General features: G+C 38.8%; 2 protein-coding genes across 4 annotated transcripts in view; both read left to right on the plus strand.

The window, feature by feature from the left end:
- The first annotated feature begins 1,461 nt into the window (after positions 1–1,461).
- Positions 1,462–13,055, plus strand: LOC146320210 (uncharacterized). Its single transcript, XM_084728390.1, has 8 exons — positions 1,462–1,685; positions 3,042–3,196; positions 5,395–5,578; positions 8,024–8,167; positions 8,667–8,800; positions 10,321–10,532; positions 11,666–11,772; positions 12,698–13,055. Exons 1-8 carry the CDS (start codon positions 1,663–1,665, stop codon positions 12,756–12,758), a joined length of 1,020 nt encoding a protein of 339 aa, XP_084584516.1. The 5' UTR covers positions 1,462–1,662; the 3' UTR covers positions 12,759–13,055.
- A 3,605-nt stretch (positions 13,056–16,660) lies between these two features.
- The window catches only part of kcnt1b (potassium sodium-activated channel subfamily T member 1b), a 91,459-nt gene continuing 80,187 nt past the window's right edge, over positions 16,661–27,932 (plus strand). For 2 of the 3 annotated variants that reach the window (XM_084728393.1, XM_084728391.1), the window contains exons 1-3: positions 16,661–17,048; positions 19,793–19,841; positions 21,441–21,608. In XM_084728393.1, coding sequence (XP_084584519.1) covers positions 19,801–19,841; positions 21,441–21,608 — 209 coding nt within the window. In that variant the 5' untranslated portion in view covers positions 16,661–17,048; positions 19,793–19,800. The remainder of the gene's footprint in view (positions 17,049–19,792; positions 19,842–21,440; positions 21,609–27,932) is intronic. The other variant, XM_084728395.1, reaches the window with a different exon arrangement.

Genomic DNA, 27,932 nt, shown 5'->3' on the forward strand with positions numbered 1-27,932 from the left:
TTTATATGTAGGTCCACAGTTTTATTAAAATATAAGGCTACAAACATCATAAAACAACAATACACTATAGACAGGCACAATGAAATACACAGTAAATATATAAATATAAATAACACAGTAAATATATCACTACACACATACTACAGTACATATACCACAATACATACATCACAACAGATACCAAAATAAAACAAAACTTTAACAATATAAAATAATTCATTGACATATACATTTACTTTTGAGAGATAAACTATGGATTTTGAGCAGTTTACATGATTTTGCAGGAAATCCATTATGTGGTGCTGTTGTGTGAATTGTTTCACGAAATTTTCTTAATGTTTTGCAAAAGTTAAGGATGACTCCAGACAGGTACCAAAGCAACTGAGAAAAACAGTAATGTTGTAGCTTAAGATGGACATAATCTTAGTGTAACTACTTCAGATACTGATAGGTAGTTTAATATCTAACAATTAAGTATGCAAATTGTAAGCACTTTCCTTAATCAGTCACTGATGACATTAACAATCAATTAATCAAATAATTGTAATTAAGAAACATAAAAAGATGCTCATACCAAATTATATCAAATGCATATATTTTTCCCACAATCAAAGCTAAATTTCCACAGCAACACACTGCATATTCTTTGACAGCATTGCCGAACAAAACATGTAAAGGTGTACAGGCCTACAAATTAAACATATATTTGAATATTAGATAACATATAGAGTAGACGATTAAATCTCATGTTATCAGTCATGTTCTTAATGACCAATTAATCAATCAATCAAACAATGCAACATAAACAGTGTCGAATAAAAGTAGTAAAGTAAAAGTATAATATGCAGTATCCCTCTGGAATTTGGTGAGTAGAAGTAATTCTATCTGTCTGTCTGTCTATCTAATGCTAATGAGTCAGAAACAATTTGTGAGTCATCCCTGTGGAAGCACATGTTCTGTACAGCAGAACAGCAGTGACTACATAGAATATATGCATTTTGACCTACATGAGATGAATCATTACACCATCTGAGGTGTTTCCGCTGGACACAGATATAAATATAGGCATTCTGGAGGATATGTAGTCACGCGAACTTCAGAGGAATGACAGAAGTGATGGAATGGGTGAGAGCTTTGCAGGAGGGAGCTGACAGGGGGAGGTCAGACAGTAACAGATATCTGGACGCCCCTGGTGAAAATATGTAATGGTGAAGACTAATGCTGCTGACAACCCTGATCTAAACCTACACCCTTGCACCAAAGACACAGTAACTTACTGGACACTGATGGAGTTTTATTTAAACCTAAATTTAAGACCATGTCAACAATTCCTTTAGCATGACAGTTGCCAAAAGGAAGCTCAAACCAGGGTGTGTGCAAGGTGTCTTGGGTTTCAGGCTGCAGGGATGGTGGGATGAATCACTTGGGGAAGCTGGGGGTGGGGGGTTGGTGTTGCTTAAAGGGAGAGGGTTTTACTCCTTGGAGTGGTCAAGTACAATTTCCTTCAGTGCAGATAGCTGTGAGAGCTAGTAGTTTGCAGACAGAGTGGTGTGTGCTGATAGAGCAGGAGGCCAGAGACTTGACTGACACGAAGGTGCTCCTTTGAGGCAGAAGCAAAAATCCTGACTGCAGACCCCGAGCAAAGTACTGAACAGATAAAACATGGGAGTGTACAATGAACAAGGGTGAGTGTATTAAACCTGATCTAGAGGTGTAAAGTTCACCTTGAGGCAAGTTTTACATCAATTAAATGAATTTATTATGCTTTGTGTAATTGCTGCAAAAATAATTAGAACTTGGGGGAACAGTGTGAGGTGATGTCATGATTGTACATCACATATTTCTACAATAATCAGTGAAACAAATTGGGTTAAATTTGTTCCAAATGAGATGTACAAATGTTCTGCTTGCACAATGCAGTGTGATGAGAGCTGAAAGTAAGTAATTACAACCACTCAGATTACTGTAATTAAGTTATTTTGGGGGGTACTTGTACTTTGAGTTTTTTTTTTCAAGTTTTTTACTTAAGTATCTTTAATACCAGTAAGTTTACTTGTAGTTGAGTAATCTTTGAATAATGTAACAGTTCTCTTACTTGGATACAGATTGTCAGTACTCTTTACAGCATTGAGTGTGACGTATCCATGTTGAAAGCTGCATGTTTGTGAACTTCCTGTCAACGTTATATCCTCACGCTACCTTCACCTACAAACTTTGTGTTTCTTCATCCTGAAGTTAGTTACTTCACTTTTTACAGTTAGCTGGGTATGTGTTGTTAATAGTATTTACCACTTTGCAAATAGTATTTTGATAATCACCTCAGTGTCTTAGATAACAGCTATCAACATTAACTACCACTGTCATATTCATTCAAACTCAAGCAAGACAAAACTCACCAAAAATGTCTTTGTTCATCTTTCCACTGCTCCAAGAATCACCAGTTCTTGTTTGGTTGAAATAAACCCTTAATTCACCACACTGGATATGAAAATATTCTGGCTGCACATGCAGTCCTCCCCACTGTATATATATGTATATATATATATGTGTGTGTGTGTGTGTGTGTGTGTTTTTCTACCCAGTCTATGGCGGCCATCAGCAGGAGGGCAGGTACGTGACGTCACATGGAAGAGACGCATTTAAGGTTTAGAAATGCGTGGGGAAATATAGCTTCTGTGGACACTACTTCGTTATTTGATCATAGCAGCATAGCATAGTAGCTTCACTACTGAAAAGCTATTTGATGTAGAAAACAGCGACGTTACGACCATGTTACTGAGAAATGTAGTTAAACTAGTAACGTCGCTACTGCCCAACACTGGGAAGTACACACAAAAACACACAGTGAATTCTAAAGTGAAGTAAGTGACTTAAGGAACACTAAATTTGTATCTAGATGACTTTTAAAAAATTAAATTAAATACATTTTTTATATCTCTAAATTTGCCTGACAATAACATTTGCTGGACTGTTCTAAGAACAAGTCCTGACCTCACAATTAATACAATTTGCTCATGTCTACTTGTCATTGTGTGTTTTAGGGCAGCCCTGCAGGAGCCAGAGCCCCGCCACATGCTGATCAAAGAGAGCAAAGGAGGGTCCCCCCGCCGTCGCCGCATGGCAAACCCCGCCTCCCTTACCAGACATCTCAGCAAAATTCCCCCCAAAGATGTCTTCACTGACATGATGTTTGTGGGTCAGTTGCTGCATTGGTGTACACATACATACTGTACATACAAGAGTACTGAACCTTAACTTTCCAGTGCAGTTTAAGCTGTTTTAGCTGATAAGCTGATATTATGAGTTTTTTTTTTATTATTTAGAAATAACAATATTCCAGGAACCAAAAACTCAAAGGTCCGAGTGATTTTGAAAAGACACTCCACCAGTTATACACATTACAAAGGGAACTACTGCTACTAAAAATTTAAAATGTTGTTCTGGGCAACCATTTTGACATGATATAGCAGGGTAACAACAGGTGTTGCCAATGACACTAATTAAGGTTAAAACAGAGTCAGGATGTTGCTGTTGTTCATGTTGGAAAGGCTCTGCTACACAATTAGTATCATTGGATTCACCTGTGTTTACTGTTTCATATCAATATGGCTGCTGTGAAAAAGGCTCATCCAGGACGGTGTGACAGTGAGCCAGCATGCACGATACCATTACCCAAAAACTGACGCAGCTAAATGGAAGGTTTCGTACTTTTCATTAGATAAACATGTTCATTACATGAATGCATCTGTTTCATTTTCTCACATTGTGGTCTTAAAAATCCAACTTATGCTGGATCTTGTGGTCTCTGAATAGGCACCATTTAGTGACAAAAGTGGTCACCTTTTAATGGAATTGCTCCAGTCTATCCAGCCTGCGCCAAAGAGGACCTTCTGTTACTGTAATATTTAATGGATGTCTGGCCAGTGGTGTACTGTAACAAAGTATAGCCAGACAAGCCCTGTACTTAAGTACAAATTCAAGGTATTTGTACTTGACTATTTCTATTGTATACAACTCTATATCTCAGAGGCAAATATTGTTCTTTTTACTCTACACTACATTTGTCTGACATCTTTAGTTACTAGTTACCTTTCACCTTACAAATTTTCAAACCCTTCCTGTCCTGTAAAAATGCATACGCATCTCCAAATTTGGTGATTTCAGACTTGATAAAATGAAGGATCACAGTAAGTGGGTTGAGAAAATTCTCCTACTTCTTAAGCTAAATAAACTATTTTAAACCCTCTTGCACTGGCAGGAAAATACATCTTCACAGAAATGAACACATGAAAAGCTGACTTTTTATAGAGATGCTGTTCTCACATGACAGTGACACTAAAAAGATACAGGGATCTGATTATGATGCATTGCTAAGAGCAGATAAAGCAGTTAAAATTAGCACCGCCTTAAACATCTACAGTGAAATTCAACATACACATTAATGCAGCATTACTATTACTGATTACTTTTATTTTAGAGTACAGTGTGGTATTGATACTTTCTCATACCACTAATTTCTACATCATTATCGACATTGCAGTTATTAAACTGTGGGTCCCAGTGATCTTCAGTCAGTCATCACAATACAGAGACTGATCTTTTTGTCTAAAAAAGGGAGGGATGGCTAAAGGGAAGATATTTAAAAACATACAAAGGTATATACAGGTGGCAAATTAAAGGGAAAACCTGAACAAGTTAGAAAATAAATGTAATAAATGCAAGAGGGCAGTGAATGTTTGAGGAGGAGAAAATGATATGACTCGACTTCTATGGCTTTCGCAATCGGCAGATCTCAAACCCACTGAAAGAGAATTTTTGAACCAATGTGTTAGACAACACGCTCTACAACCATTAACATCACAAAAAATGAGGAAATACAGTTCGTCAGACTGGTGTTCATCCCTCCACTAGACTCCCAGAGACGTGTTACTTCTCTGCCAAAGAGCACTGAAGCTGCTCTGGAGGTTCTCCTGGTGGCCTAACACCTCACTAAGACACTTAATGTTGGGCTTTCCTCTAATTTGTCACCCATCTGTGCATTTGCAGTCTTATAAATTACTCATAAGTTTGAGTTCACTCGGGCAATTTTTCACTTTGCTGTATCACACCTCCTTCTGCCAAGGATCACCATGGAAACCAGTCAAAACAGCTCAATATTATTGGACTCATGCCTAAATTCGCCTTCTTTACTGCTTCTACTGCATACAGAGGAAGGCAAAAGTGTGATATGATATAAAAGAAACCAGAAGAGGAAATTAAATGTAAAAGAACATTTTCATTAAACTTAAGATCTTTTTTACTACTGTCTGTTGTTTGTTAACATTAGTGACATATATATTTGCATATATGTTTTGACTGCAATAAAATAATGAATGGCCTGGTTTGATTCTGTAGTTGGGGGATGGACCCACGAAGACCCATCCTGCTTGGTAGAGCAGTTCTGTTCTGAGTATAATGAGTGGAGAACAGCTGCTCGTATGGTCAACAACCGTGGCAATGTGGCTGTGGGCACGCTGGACGGCCAGATCTACACAGTGGGTGGGGAGGACAACATCCGCTGTTACAGCAGTGTGGAGAGGTGAGAGACACAGCTTCAAAATGTCCTTTAGTAAGAATTTGTGCTCCCGAGTCCTAATTTGGCTTTTCTTGGCTTTTATCTCAAAATTGTGTAATGAGTTTAACACTTCATTTAAAAGAACATGCATAAGATGATCATTACATTGTCATAACCATGTCATGACACCTGTCACAAACATGAAAGGTTTCTTGGTTAATGTCAAGTTGTCATAACAAAGACATTATGAGTTTGATTAATGTCAAACTGTAAAAGCAGACATCCCAGATAATGTCAAATTTGCATTAAAAATGACATAATGACACTTAATGACATTCATGTTTATCACAGGTGTCATGACATTGTTATGACAGTCTTATGCTACCAACTTTTCTAGCATTATAGTATCACTTTAGGATCAGTATTTCTCGCTGTAAGAGCCTCATATCAACATTTGAACAGCTTTTGTTTGTTTTGTCACATGCTCCGCTGAATTTCATGTTCCAGTTAAATGCAAACATCAAACTGCTCACTTCATGAGAGGCTGTAATTGAACATGTTTCTTTCGGTTTGTGTTGATCCTCTGGCATGAAGTGATTCGAACTGACATTTCATTACCTCACACCAGTTACAACAGTGTCAGGAAGTGAAAGCAAGCATGTTGGTGCTGATGTTGACAGTTTGAAATACCAGTCATCTCTTAAGAGCTACTTGGCTCTGACAGTGGGGGTCTTTCTGTGGATTTCTGCCAGTCCCAGGTTGATCTGTGGAGGATGAAGTCATGTAAATGTAATCTAGGTGCCATGTGGAGATATCCACATGAGTGCTGACACTAGGATGGAGGGAGGTAGTGAATGTATTATGGCATGACATCATATAAAGCAAAGGATGGCCTAAGGTTATTGCCCAAACCTGGGAGCTACTGTATATAAAGTCCTTTAGTCATACTACTCATATAATGTTATTTACTCTGTAACGGGGCCTCTCTGAGATTAAACATCTCTTTTTCACGAGAGCCTGAACAAGATAGCAGCAGCACTATAGATCAGAGGGCACAAACCATTTGGGCCAGACATATATGTCATCCGCAAATTTTGCTGTCTTGGCTGTATGACACTGGGCTGAGTGCCCACTTGACTGTAAATCAACCCGACTGTAAAGGGATATCTATGTCTATGTCTATAAAATGTGAATATCCTCCATTCCTCGCAGAGGAACCCAAAATGTGTCATGTAAAACATATCTATCTAAATAAGGCTGCTATAAAGGGCTGCTTTGGTCATACCAAGCCTTAAACCCAACTGAGGTTTGCTATTTAACTAGAATTAAACAGATTATGTTGTCATAACAAAGTCTTTATTGGCTTGATTAATGTCAAGTTGTCATTATGAAGACATCTCAAACCATGTCAACTTTGCATTAAAAATGACACAATTGACCGCATGACTCTTAATGACAACAGTCATTAACGTTCATTAAAACTCCTTCATGGCAATATTATGCACACCCCTTCAAATAAAGTGTTATCAGCAATTCTACTGAGCTCTACAGATCACTGGATGCGGTGGAAAGAAAGCTCTAGGTGTATTTGTTGTTGTTGTTTACATCTCTGAACAGTAGAGGTCAGCATTAAGTCAGAAATTAGAAGTTGGCCTTTTACAGTAACACTGAACTGTGACTCTGCACCATTGTATTATTAAGGAATGGACCACCCAGATCCTCACTTTACAGGATTTCCCTCATCTTCTCATGTTGCCACGGTATCTATTCCTCATAGGCAGAGAAAGTCAAAAATAAACTCTGTTCCACACACACATACACACATGTGCTCCGCTCTACAGTAGCACATTTTCTCCCACTTCCTCTCCTCCTACTCTATCAGATGTCTCGAAGGAGCTGGCTCTGTTCCCAATTCCCACAGACAGCCACTCCTTAACTGACTGCCAGCCGACTGACCCCATAATGATCAACCCTGGGCTGGCTGCTGCAGACCACTTGGGAAAGACCTGCTGAAAACCGATCATCTGTAAATAGCCTTAACCAGAAAGCTCTATCATTTCAGTTACCTAATCTCAGAGGGGCGGTTATAGTGCTGTTGTGACATTTCAGGACATTTTCTGACGTCCCACTCCTGCAAGAATTTGCCAATTAAACAGAAGTGTTGTTTTGGGGGATGTGGGTTTTCATCTAATGGCCTTGAATTGAGAGCAAAAAAAAAAAATTATAGCCTTCCAGTAGAGAGGAAGCACTTTAGCAGATGTTTACATGGATCCTCATGACTCAAATAATGTCTCTCAGTGTGAAACTGTGTTCCTCAGAAGTACGCAATGGCAGAGAAGTATACAAAACACTTGAAAAATATGCAAGTTTCTGTGTTGTGGTGGTTATATTCAAGCATTTTTTCATTATCAGCACCTGATTTCATTTTCACACTTTGACATTAATGCTCCTCGACCACCATAATGGCAGGTACAACCCAGACACAGACAGCTGGAGTACAGATGTAGCACCCTTGAGCAGCCCCCGCAGTGGCGTGTGTCTGGTGACGATGGACGGATACCTCTACGCTATTGGAGGACATGATGGCATTACTGCCATAAACACTGTGGAGAGGTACTGCAGCATGAGTAGTACAAAAGATCAATAGCTTACAAAGTGAACTGTGAATCCTCTTAATACTGTAAACAAATAAGACTGTCTTCAAAGCATCTCATCAAAATTAAGTGCCACGGCTATCAAATCCTGCAGTAAAATGGTTTCTCTGTGGCTTTCGTAAAGAAAATAAAGCACATTTTAATTTTTCTTTCATTTCTAACACCATCTGGTACAGCAGAAAAGCTTTGTCTACTTTGAAGAGACAGAAACATACTGTACCTCCTTTTAAAAAGAACATTAAATGAGAGTGAAGTGAGTAGGCTGTCTCTTATATATCTGGAATGAAAGTAATAATGATCTTACTTACCCGACATCTCACATTACTTTGAAAGCAATTTAAAGTGGCTGACTCGGAGGAAGGAACAAAGGAATAATATATTGAGTTATGCAGAAACATTAGTGATTGACAGACCATTTTTTAAATTAGTCTTGCTAACCTTTTGTTTCATTGTTCTAGGTATGATCCAAAACTGAACACGTGGAGCAAGCAGGCAGCAATGCTGACCAGACGCACCAGAGCAGCAGCTGCCGTGCTGGAGGGCCAGTTGTATGTGATCGGAGGGAATGATGGTGATATGGCTCTGAACTCAGGTTAGACTGTCTTTGATACCAGTCCTCATGCATGCACAAATTAATGCGATGTTAAAAGGCTGTAACTTATTTTCATTATACATTAATCTGGTAATTACTATTTGAAAAAATAGTCTGTGTCAGGGGTGTAAATCACAGGTTTCATAACAATACAATATGATACTGATTCTTTAGACAACAACACAATACTTGCTGATATCGCAAAATCTGCCATGATGCGATTTTGATTCAATTCAATACAGGGGTCTGTGATTGATATGTGACAATATCACTTAACACACTCAGTTACAGAAGATGCTGCCCCTTTGCTTGAAGCAGGAAAGGAGAAATTTGACCAAGGCACCAAGTTTGCTCAACTGTCATTGGACCACAGAGTGAAAAGGGGTGGGGCTTAGGAAAGGCCAATTACCATTATTGGGTTCAGTTAAATTAGTCTGGCTAGCAGACCTCTGCTCACAGCTGAACAAATTACATGTACGATTTGTACTTTTTCTTTCTCACTACTAGTTTAAGAGTTAACTCTGTATATTGTATGAAAAGAGTGGAAAATGCCCATTACAGGTTTCCAGCACCCAATTTGAGGTCTTCAAATTGCTCGTTTTGTGTGGCCAACAGACAAAAAATACATAGTAATTTAATCTGCAAGCATACAAAACAGGGCAGAAAATCATCAAATACTTACTTTGAACTGTTTTCATTTCAATTAACATAAGAAAACTCAATTTAAAATATAATTACATATACTTATGTTCAGTAGCGAGTTTTTATGTGTTAGCGTGACTTGTGGTTGGCACAAATTATGCAAAGTGCTACCACTTTGGAAAGAATAATTAATGATACTGACCATTTATTTTCACAGGAGTAAAACTTAAAGTTAACCACTATCTTGTGCATGCATTTTGTGAATTGACTTGTTCCCACCAAGATTTAAAAAAAAAATAACTCTATTTTCTTTGACAGCTCTTTGACATGTGGCAGGACTTAAGTCACACATAACGACTAAGTTGACCTTTTATTCTCTGCCCATATTCACATACACACACACACACACACACACACACACACACACACACACACACACACACACACACACACACACACACAGACATTCTTATGCCCCGCGACCTTGCCAAAGATAAACGAGGGATGTTGTTCTGCTGCCACTTGTCACAGACTATTTCAGGCCGTGAGAAGTACACGTCAGTAAAATTCCCACAACCTTTTTTGGCTCTCAACAAGTTCACGGTCCCCGCTGACGAAAATGTTTGGAAATTACATTAGTTCCTAATAGTTTCCAATTGGCTTTATTAAAAAATAAATTGGAAATATATTTATATAGTTAATTAGCTTTTTATGTGCCTTCAAAATAGCAATAAAACAATATAACCTGGGAAAATTTGTATATAAATATAAACGCTGCCTGTAAGTGAGGTAGTGTTACTCATACAGTGTGTGTAGTTGAGTATTATAAGGTATATATGGCCTCTTTTAACTCTTGCTATCCTCTAAATGTCCCCCAGTGGAGCGATACAACCCTGTAGACGGTACCTGGTCGATATGCGCCCACATGCTGAGCCCCAGGGAGAACGCTGGCTGCGCTGTGTACCTGGGACATATCTATGTGGCTGGGGGCAAAGACGAGCTCAACCTGGAGCTCTGTAATGCTGAGAGGTTTGACCCAGACACTATGAGGTGGACTCCTGTCAAACGCATGAGGAGCAAGAGGGACAACGTGAGTAATGCATCACTACGATACGTCAGGCCTCCCCACTGATTTAAGGTCCAGCTTATTTTCACATTCAATTGCTAAGAACAGAAAAGATGGAGAGAAGAACTACGACTGACATGACTGAGGGAAGGACATAATTATCCTTAACAGATTACCTAAATTATTTCAGTAGATGTTTAGGGTCTGACATCTGGGACATTTTTCATGGCCGTCATTTTGGCATGAAACAACAGGGTATACGCGGGTCAGGTCAAACAGAGTCAGAGTGCTGCTATTGTACATGTTGGTTCACTGGAAAGACTCCTGTGACACACTACTATTTCATATCAGTATGGCTGCTATGAAAAAGGTGTATGTGGGAAACACTGAACTTGTAACATGTTTTTTTACTTGCATGCTGTGGATGGATTGGCAGGTGTCTGTTATACCAGATTTCATGGCAATCCGTACACTCAAACCTCAAGGTGGTGCCAGAGGTACAGGTACCATGAATGAACAAGATTTAGTTCCAGTCCATCCAGATTTTTCAGGGATTCATTGAAAATATAACCTGCTAGTGACACTAGATGAAAAGTCAGGGACTCACCAAAATTACAAGGATGGACCAACCAACAACAAACCAACACTGTCATCCACAGATCCACACAGCTGCTAAAGCTAAAAAAATGACTCACTGATAATGTATGTTGGGTATTGTGTACTAAAACAACTGGATTTATTCAGTTACAGAACTATATGAAGGGGTGGTGTAATTATCTCATTCAAACTCCCCTGGGCTAGTGTTCATAATTAGAAAAAATTAATTAAGTTACAAATTAAATTTTGTAATTAAAATACTAGTTACATGCAATTAGTTACTTCCCAACATTACTAGTAGGTAAACCTTGTTTTAGCTTAGCAGTTGTTGATGACTTGCCAATTAAGATGAGTGGGGAGTGGAGAGTTGTGACTCACCATCGCCATGAAAGGTCCTTAAGCATACAGTCATAAATGTGCGCACACACACACACACACACGCAAAAACCCATCATGATACAAAAAAAAAGATAACATGTGAAATCTATTTCATTTAAACTCATTTGCTGATCTAATTTGATATAACTGTCTCATACTCTCTCTTGTTAATTGTGCCTCAGATGTCCCTTGTGGTCTTCAATGGTGTCTTGCTGGCTGTGGGGGGCTCTGATGGCGTCACCAACCTGAAATCAATAGAAGTTTATTGTCATGACACCAACACATGGAGGTAAGAGGAAACCCAACATTGCGACTTTCTTGATGATGCTTATTGCTGTGTTTTGTTTTGTTTTTTCTTTTTTTTAACTGGTCTTCTCAGGGATTAATTATCATTCAAATGATGCCCAAAACTTTCCACTTCTCTGTTAGTGTGGTTTGCAGGAAACATAAAAGCTATAAAGTCTTTATGCTTCAAAAACAGGCTATAAATTGAATTGCTATTGTGTTCTATCAATTAGCAGTAGAGAGCCATAATGTGGAAATCTATTTCCGGGGAAACAGTTTGTAGTTTGAATACTAATACAACATAAAGAAATAAAGACATAAAGAGCCTTGTTCAGAACATGTATTGTATGTATTTCAATATTTTATGAACAGGGTTAGCGTCTACACTGTGTTTTTAACAACAGAGAGGGGTTAGGAGTGAGTTGAATAACTAATAATAAATAACTGCATGTTTAATCAGATCACACGCTTATAATGCAGAAAAAAAGTTTTAATTATTTACAGTCATACTTGGTGTGAAATTACACTGGGTGCAGTGCAAACACTGCAAACAGGACAAAACGTCGACTCTGACTGTGGTCAAAGTTATGCGAGACGTTCACTAAAAAGGATTTGATGAATAAAGAGAAAGAGAATAGCCTCATCATCCAAAGTAATTACTCCTACTCATTAAAATTTAAATCACTGTAATGAATGTTACAGATTACTGTCCATCTTGCCATTATGATGCAGTTGTCAAAAGAATTTCAAGCTGAGGACAAATATACTTTACATCAAGAAAGTCTGCTGCTTCCAGCCAGACGAATACAGAGAGTCACTTCGTGATTCATGCACCATGTAAGGCTCCTATATATTATATATGCCTTCGGGCTGTGCGCTGAATCTGAGTGCTCCACTGTCTGCATCTTTCCCTCTCCATCTGTTTTTAGACACTTTGGAAGCATGAAGAGCAAGCATCCAGGAGGGAGAGTGGCTGTGCTGTGCTGCTGAGACTTGACAACGCTCGCATTATATGAACAGGACAGAGGTGTTAGAGAGAGATAGCCTAATGGATGTGCGCCAGCCTCCGGGACGCATTGTGATGTGGTTCAAGTAAGGCAGCGTAATGACTGAATAATTGAAGAGTTCACTCCAAAAATGAGGCATCGCTGCATTAGTCAAAGCTGCCAACTGCTGTTGCAAAAATGACTGAATTAAAGCACATTATAGGCTACTGGGTTACCATTAAAGTTGCGGGACTTTTTTTTTATGTTTCTAGCTCACAAAACAGACCTCTTTTATAGGGATGAATCAGCGGCGAATAAATTTTAGGTGGTACCCCCCCCCCCCTCCTGAAAACCCCCCCAGATATACTGGATTTTTGAGTCCGATACTGATGATATATATCAATATTTAAATATGATATAGTTTTAAATATCAAATAATGATATACTGTTAACATAAACATAACATAAACAAACAATCTTGCTATAGATCACTCAGATTAGGGCTGCTACAAATGATTATATTCATCATCGATCAATCTGTTGATTATTTTCTCATTTAATTGTTTATTAATTGATTAGTGATTTGTCTGTAAAATGTAAAATATTGGTGAAAAATTTTGATCACTGTTGTCCAAAGCCCAAGTTGGTGTCCTCCAATGTCGTTTTGTCCAAAACACAATAGAGAGATAAGATGTCTAGTTTACTGTCACAGAGAATTAAAGACACCAGAAGATATTCATATTTGAGAAGCTGAACTCAGAAAATCTTAACATCTTTTTTTACTAAAAATGATTATTTGATTATCAAAATAGTTGGTGATTAATTTAAGAATAATCAATTTATCTGCCGCTTTAGATTATTTTTTCTTTCTAAGAACTGTGTTTAGGGACTGACCAATAAATCGATTTGCTGATATTATCAGCTGATATTTGGTCTATATCAGTATATATCGGTATGGGCATATACTGTATGTTGTCTGATATGTGCCAATAAGAAAACTTGAAAAGGCAGGACTGTATCTACATTTGACCATTTTTCTGTATTATATATGCATTTATCATTTTGTTCTCTTTGTGTTTTTGTAAGTCATGGTTATCATTAGAAATGCAGATGCAGAATATTGACTGATATATCGATGTCAGAATTGTGTTACTTAATATCGGTATCTGCCCAAAAATCTAGTGTCAGTTGGGCTCTAAATGTGATATTTCTGCAATGCAATCCAACCAATACTGGTTTTTTGGGGCTGATGCCAGTACCAATATTAGGAAGTTAAAAAAATCCATTATCAATATATCGCCAGATATTCTTTATTTATAAATAATCCAAAATAACATCAAGGCACTGCTGCAACAAACTATCATTTGTATTTTTACGAATTATAAATAACTATAAACTATAAACCATAAATAGAATAACAAGAAAAAGGATCAAATATACATAAAGTGCTGCCTATAACTAGAAAATGTAAAAATAAAAAAGTAAATAAAGTAAAAAACAAAACAAAAAACTTTAAATTATGTTCTGTTTAAAAAATATTGGACAACTCCAATATACTCCGATATAGAAATGTGCTATCATCCTCCCAATATACCTGTCTGGCTCTAATCTGGAATAAGATATTATTGGCCAAAATATTGGCTTACCCAATTTATTGGTCTTGCTCTACCCATAATATTAGATACAAAACATTACAATGTTAAACATGACAAAGTAATTAATGTTTTCCTAAAAAATATTGCAGAGGTACCGCTTCTAAATATAGTGATTTGTGTGCTGATTAATTGTTGATGCAGAATAACAGGTATGAGCCAGAAAGATGAAGGTAAACATGAAAATAATGCAGGCGTTTGGTTTGCAGGTGTTTGGTAAAAGAATGTGCAGGATTTGGAAGTGAAATACTTACTTACTATTTTGAGATGAAAGTAGTAGCTTTAACCTTGATGTATTGTATAAGGATGCTTTGAAGTTGAGAAACTCAGGTGGGTGTTGGAAGTGAAGAACGTGTACTGAATGTTTTTGAAGTAAGATGGTAATATGATTTGGTAAAATAGCATAATGATATGGAGTAATGATGTGTTTCATATGTTATGAGCCTTTCTGAATTGCTTCAGTCCATTTGAGACATCTTTAAATATGATTGTTTTCTTTTTGCATTGTTTATGTTCATCATATTACTATATTTTGTGTGTGAACATCAGCTTCTGTGAAAATCTTTGATGCTATCATACTGTAAATAACCCCTCAGCACTGACTGCAAGCAAATTACTCTGTCGCATTTCATCATTTCGCTTGTGTAAACATCCAACAATGGGCAATGCAAACACATGATATCTTGTGCAATAACAACAAATCAGCTGGATCAAGTTGTGGAAAAGAAAATCTGTGGGAATCAAGATCCTGAGTGAGATATGCGAGAGAGTGAGTGAGTTCTGACTGCTGGCATGGGAAAGCATAAGTGGCTGTGTGGGCTTTAAAATGATGACGCTCAGAGCTCTTTCCCCTGGAGAATAATGGGCTGAAATGTGGAGAGGCTGAGCACAAGGAACGCACACAGAGCAACACGTCTTTTCTGGAGACACACACACGAGCCAGCGGTGTCTCCCAGCCGTCCCTCTGTGCACACAGAATGAATATTTTTTTCAATTTGAGGGGGACCATGGTGAGGCAAATAGCAGAGGACAGAGCTGCTCCAGGTATGTTTGAACATGTATCCTAGAAAGAGATGTGGATTTCTAGAAGTTGGCAAGACTTTGCATGTATTCTGTTTGCTCCATCATTGATGTTATTAGGAAATTATGAGAAAAATGAATAAAGACTGATGTGGTTTCATTCCAATGCAATGTTTTTTTTTGGGCAAATGTCTATACCGGGCATTTCAATCCTTGATCTGACACATTATGTTTTTACTGACATGTAACTATTATAGCTACGCTGGTTCTTCAGTCACAACAATACAGTAGCAAAGTTGCACTTTCCGCCTTTTACCACCAGATGACTCTGACTGATGAGGACACTGTGCATGCATACAGTGGATCAACACTAACATTTCACACTATTACATCGCTATAAAACACTCTTATTTCTTTAAAGCCGCAGTCTTGCATTCTTAAAATAGGCTGCAGACAAGCCTGACACATTATTTGGCACATGGCGTGGGCGGAATCATGACAACGCACATTTACAGTATCTATTGTTAGGTTTATTCATTCCACTAAAAGCCTTTTTTTTATTAGATGCTTCCTGTCAGGATCAAACGCACCAGTTTCCTCAGCAGATACTGTATAATTTCCAAGTTGTCCGGCAGATGGCGAGGCACCCGTAGGTGACTCCAGGTTGTGAAATGAGCGCCCTCCTCCTGCTCTGCTCTGGCAGGGGGGGAAGGATGCTGATGCTGACAGGAAAGCATGGATGGAAACAGCAGGGAGCACAGCGCGCTTCAAGCTACATGATAGATGCGTTGGCTAGTTTTATATATGTGGCTGAAGACCGCAACGAAGGCAGACATAAGAAGCGATACTTACAGTGATTTCAGTCCAGGGATTGTGACGTGAGAGCAGCTGAAAACGGTTACACGGGATTACCAGCTAATTAAAAAGAAAAAAAGCAAGAAGACAATCCAAGTTTCTAACCGACAGCACCGGACTAAAAATAGAAAGGAAAAAAAAAAAAGTCATCCTCCTTCCGCCGGCCAATCTAGTTCTTCACTAGCACACTAGCAAACAAAGTTGTTGCTAAGCGACAAGGAAGCGCCTCAGCATGGGTACCGCGCATTGATATGTATATTAGCTGTCAGGTGTGGGTTAAATTAAAAGGCGTCGGAGGCGTGTCAGCCAATCAACGCTCTTGGACCGGGACTAATTTTTGTCATAACACACTGGAGCCCACAGTTAGCTAAGTAATTAGTACTAATGTAGCGTCAGACAGTTAGGCTAGCTTGTTTGTTGCCAAAATGACCTGCAGTGGATAGGTTTGATTCACTTGAACGCTGAACTCCTTAGACTCTTGTTCACTTCTTGGCCGCTGGACTCGACCTCCCTCCCCCTTCAGAAGTGATATTTTACAATGACAGAGCTTTCGCAGGGGCGCGTTGATGTGAAACAACCTCTGTCTCACAGCTGTATGGCCAGTGTATGGAGGTTATCTAAACCCAGTCAGTGTTTACGATGATGGGACTTCCGTCAGAAACGGGAACACGGCGAAGTAAACTAAGTTAGCAAGAAGTCAGCACATGTTGCCTTCAGCGTGGTCTTCCAGGAAGCTCGTCTTTACGCACAGTGACTGGTGCTCAATTGTAAGTTCACTTATCTGTCTGTTATTGAGTCTCTAGGCCACAACACTGCCATTCAAGCTGTTCTAAAGGGAACTTGTGTTACTTTTAGGTTAACTCTTACCAACTTAGTGTTGTGGAAGTTCAATGATACCACTAAGCTTGTGGTAAGTTGTTGTATCTTCTACATTTTTTATACAGTATTATCCTTATACTCCTTGGTTTTGCAGTGGTGCTCATATGGAAGTTAATTGTGGGGATGCATGTAGTTTATGTTGGGGAGATAAGTTGATATTGGCTTGTCACAGCTACGTTAGGTTTACATTGGTATCGGCATATGTTTTGTTCAAGGTGCAGTTTTATAGGCAGCATTTTGTGTATATGTGATAATGTGTATACTAGGGCTGCAGCTAATGATAATTTATGTTGTAGATTAATCTGTCGATTTTTTTTTGTTTGTTTGTTTGGTATATAAAATGTCAGAAAAATGATGATCACTGTTTCCTAAAGCCCAAGATGACATCCTCAAATGTCTTGACAACCCAAAGATATTCAGCATGTTGTCATAGAAGACTAAAATATCAGAAAATATTCACATTTAAGAAGCTGTACTTAGATAAAATTCTTAATCAATTTTGACTTGACTTTTGTATTCTATTTGTGTTGTTTTTTATTTATACATATTTAGTATATTTATTTAAGTAGCAGCTATAATTATACCTGATTTGACAGATTGTGTTAAAGCATTTAATTTGGATTCTTGGGCAAACACTCTATAAAAGCCAAAGCATATTTTTAGTTTTTTGATGTAGTTTTAGTAGAAAAAAATCAATAAAGATTTAAAGAGTGAACTGTTCTTTGAACTGTTCATGTTGGTTCACTACATCTTAGCCTTTCTTATTGTCAGGATAAGATACAAACTTCAGTTTACATGAGCTTCTTTCTAAAACACAAAAATGTGAAAATATCAGCTATCTTATTGGTATTGGCTGTGAGAAACAAGCAATTATTGGTTATCGTATCAGCTGAAAAAATCCATATCCTGAGTTAATTGTGTCCCTCCCATCCCTTAGATAGCTATTTGTATAGTGTTATTGTGGACTTTATTGCCGATGTTTTGGTTGAAACTCTTGTGACCACCATTCTTTGAGACCAGAAGTGAAGTTGCTCTGAAATATGCTTGTTTTACACATGAAAATAGCTTATTTGTGTCATCACTAACAAAGTTTTCTTTGAAAATAATGACTGTGAACTGCAATGATTAATTGATTTGTTGTCACCAATTATTTTTTTAAAGAAAAAAGGCAGATGAGACATTAATAAACAATAGAAATAATCGATAATTGCAGCCCTAGTTTAAGTACTCCTGATGGTAACTGGTCTTTGTAATCTCGTCTATAGCATGTGTGACATCTACCTTTAACCTTCCATGACACATAACTTTGAAGAATGCAGATTTTCACAGACCACACCCTGGATCATCTGTTTTTTCTTTAGAGAAACCAATTATATCTCTGCCCTGCATGTATTTTTCTCTATCTGCTATCTTTGGTCTGAATCTGTGGTTTTCTCTCCATTAAGTGGAGGCAGTCTCTTACCGGGAGCAACTCTGTTCCCTATTATTGTGGTCACTTTGCCTCATCCATTAAGTCAGCTTTCAACGGTTCCACACTTTGTATTTTGATAGAGGATAAGCAGCATTTTGATCTCATGGCTGAGTGACATCCCTCGACTTCTTCTATCCCCTAAAGTAGAGGACACTTTAAAGATGGCGTTCTTTGCATTTCTGCACTTAATCCCTTTATTTCCTGCTTTTTCCTTTCCTTTCCTTTTCTTACCTCCCCTCTCCTCACCAGCACACTCATTTGTCATCTCCACACTCTCTTTCCTTGGTCTCCACTTCTTAAGGGTCTGTGCTTTCACTCATAATCAGGGAGAGCATGTCTCTGGGTGCCATTAGCCTACTCAAGGCTGCCCACAATGTACTATGATGACCACACACAAATACACAGCCCAGTATTGCCTGCTTATCGTTCCTTTTGTAGAGGCTTTAGAGGGAAATCAAAGCAAATCTCAACAGGATACACAGATAGCTCATGTGATTGAGCATGTAAGCCATCTATGAAATAAGGTCCACATTGATTTCACTCAAGTAAGAGCACACACATGAATGCCCATCATGTTTAACCAGAAAAAACATACATTTATGCATTGTATGTCTATTGTGGGAGTGGAGGAAATGTCAGTGTCCTATTTCTGAAATAATTTTCCTCTCTCTGTGTTGCTTCGTGGGCAGGAAATGGATTTAACACCACCTTTTATAAGGGGATTTCTCTTCAGCATGGCCACACACATTAAAACCCATACTGTAAGGTGCCTTCAGTAAACACATAGGTAGGTAATAATAGCTGACTGACGCACCTTAAATGCTGCTTTCCACTCTATCAGAATATACGCTATACAAAGCAAAACGGCATCAATTGGGCGTGTGTGAGACAGTGATCACACTAATATTAAACAGTTTCATTAAAGTGTGTCTGTGTAATCCTGCTTTGTTTAAAGAGCAGCACATTTCAGAGGTCTCGCTGAACTCTGAGCAGAGTTAAGCTGTGACACAGGCAGCGAGTGTAATCACATTACATCCTTGCGCTATGGTCGTGAAATTTCTAATAAAGTGTGTTTAAACTCCCCCCCTTGTCTCCCCCTCTCCTTTCTGTCTTCTCACTCTCTCTCTTGCTCCCTCATCTGTCACTCAAACCCCCCACAAGAGGCAGCCATGAGCCCTCCACGCCGATCATCAAGTTCCCATGGTGACAGGTAATCTCCTGAAGCGCTTCATACTCCTACATGTGATGTGACATTGACTGACATTGTGAGAATATGTATACAAACACACACAACATTATATACTGTATGCATATACGCTTATGTGGAGGTAGGTGGGTTAAATTGTCATATTGTCTCTCCAGTAACCTATTCCTGAAGTGAAATGTCAGTTTTACTTCTGAATAATGCATATGATTTATATGTGCTCATTTTTATTCCATTTAATAATACATGATGTATGTGAAATAGGACAGTTGCATTAAATCCCAGGTTCAGACTTTCATGGATGACTTGCTTTGACTCAGAGAATCTGGACTAAGTTTAGCATTTGTTCAACAAATCGCATCATTTATGTTGAACCTGTTTGCTCAGCTGTGTTTGACACTGTTGACAGAACAGCTTAGGAGTTTGATGAAAATCTTCATTCAAATGTTTGCAGGGCTGGACCTGGTTGCATAAAACCTCAACATAAGACAATGGCTGAATTTATGAACAGTAGATACCAAGAGACATATTTCAGCATGTGGCAAACCTACTGGAGCGACATGCAGCTCGTTAGATAGATATAGATACAGATTTTATATTAGCAGCAGTTTTTCTTTTCTGGTAGTGTATATCTTTCAATAGTGTCATTGTTATTTGTGCTATTATTTTCTTGGCTTAGCTTCCTCATTATAACTAGCGGGCTAATCAACAACGATATCATCGTCCATCACAATCCTGTCCTGTCTCCTGATGTTTGGCTATCTCCTTTCTTGCTGGCACAGTAATCTTTTCATATTTTGTCGTCACTTAGTCTATGGTCCATTCCACAGCAAGATTACTCCCATTGATTTTCTCAGTTACTTAGTTACTCAATTAAGTTTACTTTGAATTATGTGCCTGTGCTCTCTATATTCTTTGAAACAAACTTATCATCTTCTCTCCTGTTTGGTTTAATTTTTATTTTGTATTCTCTTTATTGTTTATTTTGGAGAAACTAGATAACACTGACAATAATGCTGTTAAGTAATGTTAAAAAGTGAAGCTCATGACAGTAACAGTAACACTTAGGCAAGGAGATAACCTAAGATGACCTATGCAGCGCTCCTACATAAATTTCTCAGCTTAGGGAAATACTTTGCTTCAGGAGCAAACTTAAGTATGAAACTTAAGGTGGTTTATGCAAACAGGCACAGATGACCCACATTAGAAAAGTCAGTGATTGTTCTCACCCTTAACAAATGCATATCATGTTTACTTGTAAACAGTATGCACAAATTTCCTTTGCACTATTGTTTTTCAGTTTTGTCCCATAAATTGTCATCTTGGGGCTTCAGTACTACATCTAGTCTCTGAACATTAGTTGTTTTTAATTGCAAACAATCAGCTCCTACTTGTTATACAACCCCGTAACTGCCTACTGATTTCCCATAATATTGAATCTCCACCAGAGTAATAGGCTTTTCAATCATTGCCCAAACAATCTCAGGTGTCTTATTGCATCTGTTACCTTAGATTGTGCTGTAATGTCACCATTGTAATGTGAACAGCTTCTCTCAGCAGAACAGTACAAATGTTGTCGGCGCTGCTCTCCTTCTCACCCTGCAGGCCCTCCACCGAGACCTTGCAGAAGAACAACAGCAGCAACTCTGGTGTTATTCTGGACATCTCAGCTCTCAAGATGGCGGAAGTGGATACAGAGGTGCCTCCTCTTCCACCTCGCTATCGCTTCAGGGACTTGCTGCTGGGGGACCAGACATTTCAGAATGATGACAGGTAGCAATGAAAAGACTGTTATGTTCTGCAGTATATGAAGGGCTGCCCAGGGATATTCCTGGATGAGTTTGTGTGTGTATGTTTACGTGTGTACATCTACTTTATGTTGAAATACGCACTTTAAACACCTTATGACATTCCACACATTCCTGAAGTTACTTTGTGCTGAGTGTTGTAGTTCACATTGCTGTGCCCATTTTCCCTGGAGCTACCTCATCTACTTCTACTTCGATTACTGTTTTCCTACATTTCCCAGCATGACAACCTCCTAGAGATGTGGTGGGACTTGTATTCAGCTGCTGGCTTTATGTGTAGGTGGATACAGCTATGGAAATAGAAACAGTGGAGTGTGATGTGAGGCTTTGTAGTGAAAAAGTAGTCTGGCCACTTGTTCAGATCTTGTGGCTGTGTTGCACTGTGGACTATTTGGACTGCTGTCAGCTGGTATGTCTGCCTCTCCAATGATGAATTTCACCTTATTTAATTGCCACATTAGTGTAGTTTAGAAAAAAACGTCTTTCCTTCCTGTTTTTTAAGGGAAAGTTCACCTCAAATCAAAAATACATATACACACATCATTTTCCTCTTACCTGTAGTGCCGTTTGTTTATGTAGATTGTTTTGGAGATATCATATATTGAGATGTCTGTCATTTCATGAATATAATGAAACAGATGTGACTCTGCTTGTGGCGCTAAAAGAACCAAAAAGTACATTTGAAAAACTCAACAGCAAAGCCTCTTTCCAGAAATCATGATCCGGTTATAGACCTTGTTGTGAGCAGTTTCATGTAAGACCTATTTTTTTCTTTTTTTTTTCCTGCTGTCCGCCAGCCGTATCACTGTGCAGAGGGAAGCATGCACCTACTCATGGATGAGAGGCCTGTGCTTGTCACAGTGCGGGATGTAAACAATATCGCCATCTACTTCAGCTGCGCTAGCTAGTGCACATGAAGTTTAGCAGAAAGAAAATAGTTCCTACATCATAGTTTCTAATCATTTGGATGTCCACTTTGTCCGATTTCAGTTTCTCAAATGTGAATATTTTCTGGGTTTTTTGGTCCTCAGTGGCAATAAACAAGATTATGGAACAAGCAACTAGAAAATATCTCAATCTAGATGGATAGATTACACTCAAGGTTCAGAGAAAAACATCCATTTTTGATTTTGTCCTTTAAAAAAAATTGACACCAAAACTGATGCTCTGTGTTGCCACTAACGGTTACAAGAAAAACACACATAAATAGGCTTAGAAATGAAAGTTTAAAAGTGTGTTTGTTTTTGTTCTGTTTCAATCAGATTATAGCTGCCTTGAGACTGCATTTTCAGCATGAAATAGCCTATCCCTTGGCCCGAGACTGGTGCTACAGTCACTAGAGCGTTGGAGTGTTCGGGAGTCTCCTAAGAGTTCAATTATTGCTGCGGTTGGAGAGGCAGACCAACAGATGCTGTTTGCAGCCCGAGAGGGGAGGAATTAGCTGAGCGTCAGCCCCGGCTGAGCACTGTGGAGCTCTCCATGGTGCTGAAATGAAGCCATCTCGCTGAAGGATCCGTATTCACTTCAGTATTGGCTTGTTAAGAGCAAAGTGAGAGCGCTGCTTTATAGTTTTCCTGTGGCTTTGGCAGTAACTTTAAAATGAACGTTAACATTGTGAATCATTCCTTGAACTTTACCGTGTTGTCACATCCACTTCAGTCTGTTTGTTAAAGGATCTTCTTAAGACTGTGCTGTTCTTCTGTTGTAGCCCATTAATATCAGCAGCCGCCTGTGGCCAGCTGCCTGATGGTGGTTGACATATCACACACGGTTGATTTATGATCAGCCAAGACTGTCGCCTTAAGGATTGAGGTTGGCAAGCTTATTTCCTTCCTTTCCTTCCTTTCTACTATTGTGTCCTTTACAGTGTATCAACCTGCAAACCCTGATTCAGTATTGTTGCACCCCTTTCTTTACAACCTTATAGAAATGGTTTTTGTGACCGAACAAACATCATATTGAATTGTTTGTGTTGTTAATTTGCATAGCTGTTCCCTCCTATAACAGTCCCGTTGATTTATAATTGTATCAGCAGTTGAATCTGACAGACAGCACATTGTGTGCGTTATCTCTGAACTCCAGGCTTTGGATTGTCCGGAGCAGCAGCCGCATTTCAGCAATGAGTGGATAACCTTCAGTAGATGGCTTTTGTGTTTTGCAATTAGCTCATTGATCCATATCTTCTATGAATGGACAGTGAATGTCAGCATTTGTTCAATTTCCTTTTGAGCCAAGAATTTTTTATGAAAGTAAATAGGACATTCGGTTTTGCCATCATCCTCTATCTCACTGTCTTTTATCTTTCTGTTCACTTGCCCTCTGTCTCTGGGGCTCCCTACAGTAAGTTCCTGTCAGTGTGTTTTTATATCAATGCCAGGCCTTTTGTCTACATAACATTTAGAGCAGAGGTCCAGTATTTGACCGTTCCATCCTGCACATTGTGCTTTCCCAAGGGATGCAGTGATTTCTCAGTAATCAACTACAGATGCTTATCGCTTTGTTTCTTTTAGCTGCATGCCACTTTTTTGAATATTATTGACGTGAAAGATAACAAATTGTTTGAGTCAAAGATAAATAAAGCTACACCGACTCACAGTATAGATTACACTACATATTAAATTCACGGAAATACAGTCAACATGAAGTAACATCAGGTTTATCTTTTAACATGTTTGCTGCATCCTGTAGACCTTGAGATGTTAGAATGTCAGGCTGCTTGATATTGCATGTGCAGCCTTGTGTGTGTGTGTTTGTGTGTGTGTTAGTGTGAATGTTTCATCCAGTAGGTCTCCTGTGAATTGTTCTGCTGATGACTATTCAATTGCAAAGGGTAATTAGGGTTTGTTGCTGGGCTACCAAACATTGTATGCCAGAGTGTGTGTGTGTGTGTGTGTGTGTGTGTGTGTGTTTGTGTGTGTGTGTGTGTGTTTTATCCCCCTATGCGTGTGTGCACATTCTAGGTCTTGTTACAGAGCGGTGTACAGTAATTCACAGATCCTTCCATAAAAAAACATGGCAGCCTTTGTTTCTTCAAAACAAACAACAGCTGTAAACTGCAGCCTCACACACACACACACACACATCTGCACAATGTGCACTGGGAAGTGAATGAAGATGCAAAAGGAGAAAACACCATTACTGATAGCATGTTAGGCTGCTGCTCTGTAATTGCTAGTTTCCGAGCTCTGGAGTAGAAACAGAAGCGGTCTCTGTCACTGGGCTGTGGAAACGCTCTATTTCTTTGCTGATGAGTTTCTACATGTTCATGGTTTGTGATGCTGATTATTTCCTGTGCTTATGCCTTGTCAAGTGTAAAGCCTTCTTATAAATTAACCGCCAGAGGGAGAGTCAGAGCCCCAGCCTCCCCTTCCCTACCTTGCTGGCCTTTTGTATCTGTTTCCTTGCATCTGTCATAGTGGCTATGAGATTAAAATGATTTAGGCAGTGTTAACTCAATAAATATAAAAACATCACCAGAAGAGAAGTCCTGTAAGGCAGCAACAGTCAGATCATCAGGCAGGTTACAACAAAGACAGTTCACCTGGTTATCTAAACCAAATATAATTAAAATTAAACATAAATGGGTGCACTCCATTACCATTCTGCACAAATGTGTTTGTTACAGAAAGTCAAATTTGAACTAGGAAGGAGCTTTACAAAAACAAATGTTTTACAGCAGCCCATCCTGACAGCTTTTGTTTTCACTTTCACGATGCAGTGGGTGATATGAAATAAGTCCTCCATCATGGTATGTTTTATACTGCAGTACTGTGCTATAGTGAATTTTCTGGAATATCAGTTGAGAAAGAAAGAAGAAACTGTTGATAGATAAAAAAACTAGACACCAAAATTCTAACTTGATACGCTGAAGTGCTTCATGATATTGAAAATCTCTTATTCTTTTATAGTTGGCCTGCTCACTGATTTGCAACATTCCCCACAATGGTCTAATACAGTGCCTCCTAATTGCTTTTAGCTTGAGGCGCCCTGCCGTCGAAGGTTGCAGAGTGTGAAGGGTAATTTTCCCTCCTTATCTGAACAAATTTTAAAAGCCAGAGGACTTAAAACTATATGATATTTCATAAGAAAGAAGCAACAATTAGAGAGAGGTCCAAAAAATACATATAACATTGTGTGACAGAAACTAGGTCTTCTCTGATTTCATACACTAGCAATTATATTTGCTATCAAGAATGTCACCAACAGTAAGGGAAAATCTGAACTGGTGGACCAATTTTATAAAGTCTAAATTTAGGTAATATGGCAAACTGAGGCTTTACTTAACCCTGCTTCAGTAGTGCACTTCTGACCCAGTGAAACTGTGATAAAATTCCTTACAATAATATATATGACTGATAGGTTTGATTACTGTGCTTTGAAAACAAAAGGTAGCAAGTCTCCCGGAGTCAGGCACAGCATACAATGTGGGTTTGTTTTGTGTCCAAATATTGACATCACAAAGAACTTGACTTGTAAACATGAAGTTATATAGACTGACAGGTAACTCCTTGCTCAGACTGTTTTGGTGATTGTCATTAGGACCCACGTCGGGAAATAGAATTCTGGTGACTGACAGAAGTTTCTGCAGCACTGTAATGCCTCTGATATGTATATTTGTTTTCTTTGAAATCACAAAAAACCCATGAAGAAATACCTGATTATAAGCATTCTTTTTAATATTAGACTGCAAATGAAGTGCATGCTATGAATAATGACACAGAGGCAGGATAAAAAGGAGGCGTCTTGCACAGTAATTGTTCAGGACTTATCTCTGTGGGATCACTGTCACACACTTTAATGCACATAATGATCTGACAAAGTACATGGTAGGATAGAAGCCCAGCATTTTTAACAGCTTTTGACTGAGGAAAATACCCGTGCTGACGTGTTACCATGGTTGCTAAATGATTTGCATAAATATATACATGGTTTTTACAATATCCATTACAAGATTGCTTCCTGAACACATTTCACAGGAGTTTAGCTTTTGAAAACATGCTAAAACCATATAACAGCTATCAAATCCTGTGGTCGGTCCAGAGTCCGTTTTGTAAGTGGACTAAAAACACCCTTTTCAGGTGGTCTTGGTCTGGTTGTTTAGTCTGCACCAGGGTACGTTGACAGAATGAACCAGACTAACCAGGCAAACTAGGTCGGTTTTAACTGAAAAAAGGTTAGGAGAAAAAACACCCCTAAAGCCTTTTTCACTTAATCTGGCTGATTAGACCTCTTCTCAGGACTGTGTGGACATGTATAGACTGTAATTGATCGACATTTTCCCCGGGTCTCCTGTAGGCTTTGTTGCACCTTTAAGGATGGGACAAATAATTACACCTTCATCATTCTTATGGAGATTTGTGACCTAATAAATTTCCATCGAGGCTCTGGCCACCTTCAAGCTAAGCAAAGGTCTAATCAGCCAGAATAATTGAAAACAAATGCTTGGGTGTTCAGAGACTTTGAAGGACCAGTGTGTAAGAGTTAGTGGCATCTAGTGGTGAGCTTACAGATTGCAAACACCTTTTCTCTTCCTCCTATGTGTGGAGGAGAACCTACACTGGTCGCAAAACTTGTGGAAAATGTGAAGGGCTACACCCTCTATAGATGTAAACTGCCCATTCTAAGGTAATGAAAACACAACAGTTATTATTTTCAGGTGATTATACTAATGAAAACTTCATCAATTTGGCCTATGCATATTGTGTTCCATTTCTGTCATATTCTGCCAATAAATCCCTGTAATCTTGCACACTGGATTCTTAACATCCCCAAATCTCAAGAAAACAATGAACAAGAGCTGGGTTGTAAAAAAAGAGAAAAATTTTCATTTGCTGCAACATGAAATAAATGCACTAATTAACTGTGAAGGAGTGCATGTCCGTGTGAATGTGTGTCTTGTCTGTGATCAAATGCAAGATGCTCAGTGTGTGTCACTCCAACAGGATTAGGGCAATCAGCCCTTCTGTGCTGTTGTGGTAAGTGTGAGTCCTTGTGTTTCCGTTCATCGCGTTGTATCTGTGGTGTGGATGTGGGCGTACAGTGCGGGGGGGGGGGGCTGGAGGGTGGGGGTCTCCCTCCTGAGCTGTCATTATCTCCAGGGCTGGGTGTCAGAGGGCTGTAATGACTGCTTGGCTGTGTGGGTGCTGAAGAGGAGCAATCACACTGAAGTCATTGGTCTGACAAGCGTTTGGTCTGTGTTTGTGTGTGAGTATTGTCTGTGCAGGTGTGTGTGTGTGTGTGTGTGTGTGTGAGGGTATGACTGTGGACTCACTGGTATGTGTGCACCTGT

This window comes from Lutjanus erythropterus, chromosome 10 (assembly GCF_056507025.1).
Source record: "Lutjanus erythropterus isolate fLutEry1 chromosome 10, fLutEry1.hap2, whole genome shotgun sequence".
Lineage (NCBI taxonomy): Eukaryota > Metazoa > Chordata > Actinopteri > Lutjaniformes > Lutjanidae > Lutjanus > Lutjanus erythropterus.

Bases quoted from the DNA above. Each gene is read 5' to 3' on its own strand.
- LOC146320210 (XM_084728390.1), top strand. From the start codon at position 1,663: ATGGGAGTGTACAATGAACAAGG. The intron at 8,801-10,320 runs GTTAGACTGTCT...AATGTCCCCCAG, and splicing joins TGATATGGCTCTGAACTCAG to TGGAGCGATACAACCCTGTA. The intron at 10,533-11,665 runs GTGAGTAATGCA...ATTGTGCCTCAG, and splicing joins TGAGGAGCAAGAGGGACAAC to ATGTCCCTTGTGGTCTTCAA.